This window comes from Diplodia corticola (assembly GCF_001883845.1).
Source record: "Diplodia corticola strain CBS 112549 chromosome Unknown scaffold144, whole genome shotgun sequence".
In the NCBI taxonomy this organism is placed as follows: domain Eukaryota; kingdom Fungi; phylum Ascomycota; class Dothideomycetes; order Botryosphaeriales; family Botryosphaeriaceae; genus Diplodia; species Diplodia corticola.
Window position 1 is genome coordinate 34 of NW_017971623.1, and position 4,697 is coordinate 4,730.

The window sequence follows — 4,697 nt, forward strand, 5'->3', positions numbered from 1 at the left end:
ACTAGTATATAACTCTTATAGACTTTATATTTAAAGGGTATAAGGCGCGGCTATAAGTTTTTATACTTTTATAATAATTTCTAGTATCTAAAGTCTTAAACTTCTTCGCTTTAAATAGCGAAGCTCGCTTAATAATAAAGTAAGTACGCTAAAAGAAAATATAGAAAATTTTATAAAAATAAGCGTAGGCGGCGTTTTATTATATAATAGTAATCCCGCTAAGTATAATAAAAAAAAGACTAAGAAATATAATTTACGAGCGTTATATTATTTTTAATATAATTAACTAGTTTATAAAAGAAAAGTTTATAAAAATTTATAAAAATTAAACTAATTAAATATAAATTTAAGTAAATTTAAATAATGAATTTTCTATAAAAATAAAAAAGAGCTAATAAAATTTAATCTAGATAATAAAAATTCGTAAAAATATAACTAAAATCTATATAAGAAAATAATTAAAGAATTCTTTCTATCTAGCTTATCAAGTAATAATTTAATATTTAATTTTACGCTATTTAACGTAGGTTAAAGCGTTTTACGCTAAAATAGGCCGCTATTATTACGTTTCTAATAGTAAGAAGTTGGTTTTATTATAAGAGGTTATACACAGCTCCTATGCAGCGACCCAGTTTTCAGAGCAGTCGGCCATTACGAGCCTCTCCATGATGCAACTGTCCCACTCTGTAGACGAGTCGACACGCACGCGTAAAACACAACCAATTTCACGACTACCTACGAAAGTTATGACGCAGTGGCTTCGCCTCCTATGTAGAAGTTATAACTACAAGTCCCCTAAGCAAAGCCACCTCTATGGTAACTTAAGAAATCTCGGCTACGATGGTGTCGTCCCTGACATCCAAGTTATCCATCATGTAACCATAGTCATCATCATCGTCATCATCATCGTCATCCTCATCCCCATCCCAGTCATAATCATTTGCCTGCTCATCCCAAAGCGTCGCGTTCCGCGGCAGAACCGTCACAGCACGCTGGCCGATGCGCGCGCCACCCGGGATCTCGATTTCGAGACCGGAGCTGGTCTGGTACCTGGGATGCACCGTGTTGGTGGTGCGTCGCCTGATCTTCTTGGAGCTGGGCGCATCAGCCTCGGGCTCAGGGTTGCCGCCGTCGTCGTCGGTCCCGTCGTCGGCCTCGTCGCCGTCTTTGGCGGGCTCGCCGAAGCCGGGGCCCTCGACCTCGTTGTCCTTGTCGTTGCACACGTCCGTGTTGCCGTTCATGCTGTCGCACATGTCGATGTTGCCGGCGTTGGAGAACTTGGCCGTGAACTCGCAGGGCCCGCCGCCGCAGTACGTCTTGCGGTAGAAGCTGTTGATGATACCGCCTTGCTCTATTCATTGCTCTAGTGGTCAGTAAAAGCAAGTGATTTTTTTCTTTCTTTTTCCCGGCCCACTCACTTCTGTTTTCGCCCGCGGGGACGCATCTGTTGATGCGGGTCTGATCATCGCCGCCGCCAATCACGGCGGTGCTGGCGAATGGGTACTCGTCGCACTGGTATCCCTTGTCGTACTTCTTCTTGACGGAGCAGCGGTTGCCGCCGGATTCGATGCATCCGGCAGCCTTGCGGCGGTTGCGCTTGGTGGTGGAATCGGGCTTGTCGTACTTGAGCCTCGTGCCGATGCCGACGCAGTAGGCGCCATAGCACATGTTGTGGCAGACCTCGGGCATCTGGTCGCAGGTGAATATCAAAAGGTCGTCCGGGTCGTTTCGCCGGAGGTGGTTTTCGCTCGGCGATGCCGCGACAAAGGCGGCGAGAGCGGCGAGGAGCGCTAGGTACTTCATTGTGAAATTGCAGGAATAACCTTGTTATAAGATTGGGACCTTTGAGCGAGTGCGAAGCTGGGGTGAGAGCTAATATATTGCTTACTCGTTTGCTCGTTCGATCGTTCGGTTGCGTTGTCACTACGGATGACGAAGCGAGTCAAGATTTCGAGAGGAAGATGCTGTTGATGCTCTTACCATCAGCCGATTAAGCCTGTACTTATACATTCACGACGAGATGTATTCTAAGCTTGGTTCTAGATGTCCAGGTAGTTCTTACTGTGCTGGGCGGTGTTGGCTTTTTTTTTCAGCTGTTAGCAATCAGCGCGCTGGAGGAGTCTCTTCCACTGCACAGCCCCATAGTGTCAGCTCCATTGCGGCGAGGGCGTTATTCCTGCGACATCCTCTGGCGAGAATTCAGTGAAGGTTTCTTCGCGGGTCAAATGTCTGAGGCTATGTAGGCGGCCTGAAGGGCCAAAACTTGGCATTATTACGGAAGTAGGAAGTCGTTGACAAGGAAGTGGTGGGCAGTTGGCACTTCTAATCGGGAATGGTAACAGCTTGCACGATACATACTATTCTTTGCGGGCCAGGGAAAGGGTGCGGTGGAGGCGGTGGAGGCGGTGGAGGCTGCGGGCAAGGCTGGCCAATAAGCTTTAAAGATCAGCGCGGGAGCGGACGGATAGTTCGGGTGAGATGTGGGGGCGGGGCATCACGTGGCATGTTCGGCTCGTGTTGGCCCGGGCGTTGGCGTCAGCTCATGACGTCGCCACCAGGCTCCAGCATCTCTTTTTAGCAGCTTCCACTCCTTCCATTCCTGCAGGCTGTGACTTTGAACGCACAACAACACCTCTCCAACATGGCAACCCCTCCAGATCTCAGCCTACCGCCGACGGCGCCAGTGGAGCGCTACCGCAACGAGCCCATGTCATTGCTCCCGACTGCTCTCTACACTCTTGTCGAGCTGTCAGATGGTGAGCTGCATGAGCTGCAGCGGCAGTGCGAGTCTGGAATCCCCGACGCAACCCCGGGCGACAACGTGCGCCTTCCCGCGGATACGCAAGCCCGCTTCATAGGAAGCCCTTTGCGCGCCGTCTACGACCATCACCTCGAGCTCGGCCCTCGCCATACGTTCGATCCCATCTACTTCATCGTAGCCACCCATAAGGAATGGAAGACGAGGGGCGTGTTGCTTGTCACCCTTGATGACGGCAACTTTGATGAAGCCGGCTGCAGTACCGACTCCTTCTTCATCAAGGCTGCTGAAGCCGGACTGACTGTTTCCAATCTCCAGGTTGGAAACTCGGACTGGTCGGAAGAGAAGGAGTCTTACGAAACGCCTCCCAGCGGACACGACAACGACGACGATGATCACGACTACATTGACGACAACGATGAAAGCGACAGCTCCGACAGCGGCCCGGACCCGCCGCCAGCCCACATCAAGCACATTGATACCTTCGCCCCCCTCTACGTCACCTCCGGCATCGATGCGGGAAAACTCGTCCGCAGGCTCGAACCCGGCTCCTCGCGCAAAAAGAAGCCCGAAACCGACTACATCATCCGCTGGCAAGCCACCCTAAAGCCACAACCCCCCAGCAGCCCGTCTGACAGCTCCAACCCCATGGTGCCTCCCGACCCCACCGTCACCGCCGACCTCGTCGCTCAAGCTTGCTCCCGACACCCCAGCCGCTGCCGCAAGAACCCCCGACTAAACAGGACGCGGCTGCTTGTCGCCGACACGCCGCACTACGGCGAGCACGGCCTCGTGCTGGTGCACCTCGCGTGGGACAAGGGCGTCGCGACGCCCGCCCACCACCAGCGCATGCCTGCCGAGGAATACGCAGGCTTCCAGCAACGCTACCTCGACGCCGCATGCCTGCACCCGCCCAAGCACCCGCTCGTCCTCGTCGTCGAGCCGGGCGTGGGGACCGAGGGCCACGCCATGGCAGCCAGACAGGCGCTGGATCCGACTTGGCGGACGCGGGGCGAGCACGACAAGCGCGTCGTATACGCGCCGCCGCGCCGCGTGGTACCGGGCCGCGTCAACGAGAAGATCCGGTGGGAGGATCTGGACGAGGCGGCGCGGTGGTTTCCGTGGGTGTGTCGGACGCGGCGGTTCGACGAGGCGTTGGTGCGCGACTTCTTCGTGTGGGTCGACCAGGCGGAGCTGGCTGGAAAGGGAACGGTCGTGGTCGTGCGCGTGGATTGGGATGGAGACGTGCATCGATCTGACGAGGAGCTGCTCGCGTTGGACCTCGATGGGAAAGTCACAAAGCTACGCGTGCCGGCGGGGGAGGCTTTGGACCTGATTGAGACTGCCACGGTCCGAGGGAATATGGAGGGGCTTGGCAACGAGATTGTCGAGTTTTGTCACTGAGAGCATTTTTATCAAAGTACTTGGTCTCACTATCTCCTGGTTTGACGGCGGCAGCTCCTTTAGGTTTAGCTGTTAGCCGATATACCCAAACACCACGCTGAACAGCCAAGACTACCAAGACCCACTTCGCCGCGACTGAGGGCCATCGCAAAAACTGTCTCTCACCACCACGAATCCTGCCGGCTCAAAGCTCCGCTCGCCGAAGAACTTCAGAAGAAGAAGATTTATTTTAGCTCATGTCATGGGCATCTGAAGCTATCGTCCGGACGAGAATATCGAGTGTGGTGGACAGGCAAGGAAGAACCGGGAACTCACCGTGGCACTACGGTAGAAAAGTGCTTGACCGGATAGACTTGAGCATTGCCGGTGCTCTACTTTCGGCCTGCGCAAGAGATGACAATATCTCGTGTGGTACTGATATTCAGCTCAGTCGCATGGATGCTATTTACAGGAGAGCCGACATTACAATTGTAGCGGCAGACTACGGGCAGACGGGACTGGGCGGAATCACAGGCGTCACGAAGGGCACCGATAG

The 4,697-nt window shown here is 53.2% G+C and overlaps 2 protein-coding genes across 2 annotated transcripts; one reads left to right on the forward strand and one right to left on the reverse strand.

Moving 5' to 3' along the window:
• Positions 1 to 821: 821 nt before the first annotated feature.
• On the reverse strand, positions 822 to 1,803 carry BKCO1_1440001 (alcohol dehydrogenase; the record flags this gene model as incomplete). The annotated part of the gene is made up of 2 exons (XM_020271187.1): positions 822 to 1,351; positions 1,419 to 1,803. The coding sequence occupies 2 exons, from the start codon at positions 1,801 to 1,803 to the stop codon at positions 822 to 824; spliced, it is 915 nt and encodes a 304-aa protein (XP_020124873.1).
• An 838-nt stretch (positions 1,804 to 2,641) lies between these two features.
• BKCO1_1440002 (amino acid permease protein) lies at positions 2,642 to 4,162 on the forward strand (the record flags this gene model as incomplete). The annotated part of the gene is made up of 1 exon (XM_020271188.1): positions 2,642 to 4,162. One exon carries the CDS (start codon positions 2,642 to 2,644, stop codon positions 4,160 to 4,162), a length of 1,521 nt encoding a protein of 506 aa, XP_020124872.1.
• Positions 4,163 to 4,697: the final 535 nt, after the last annotated feature.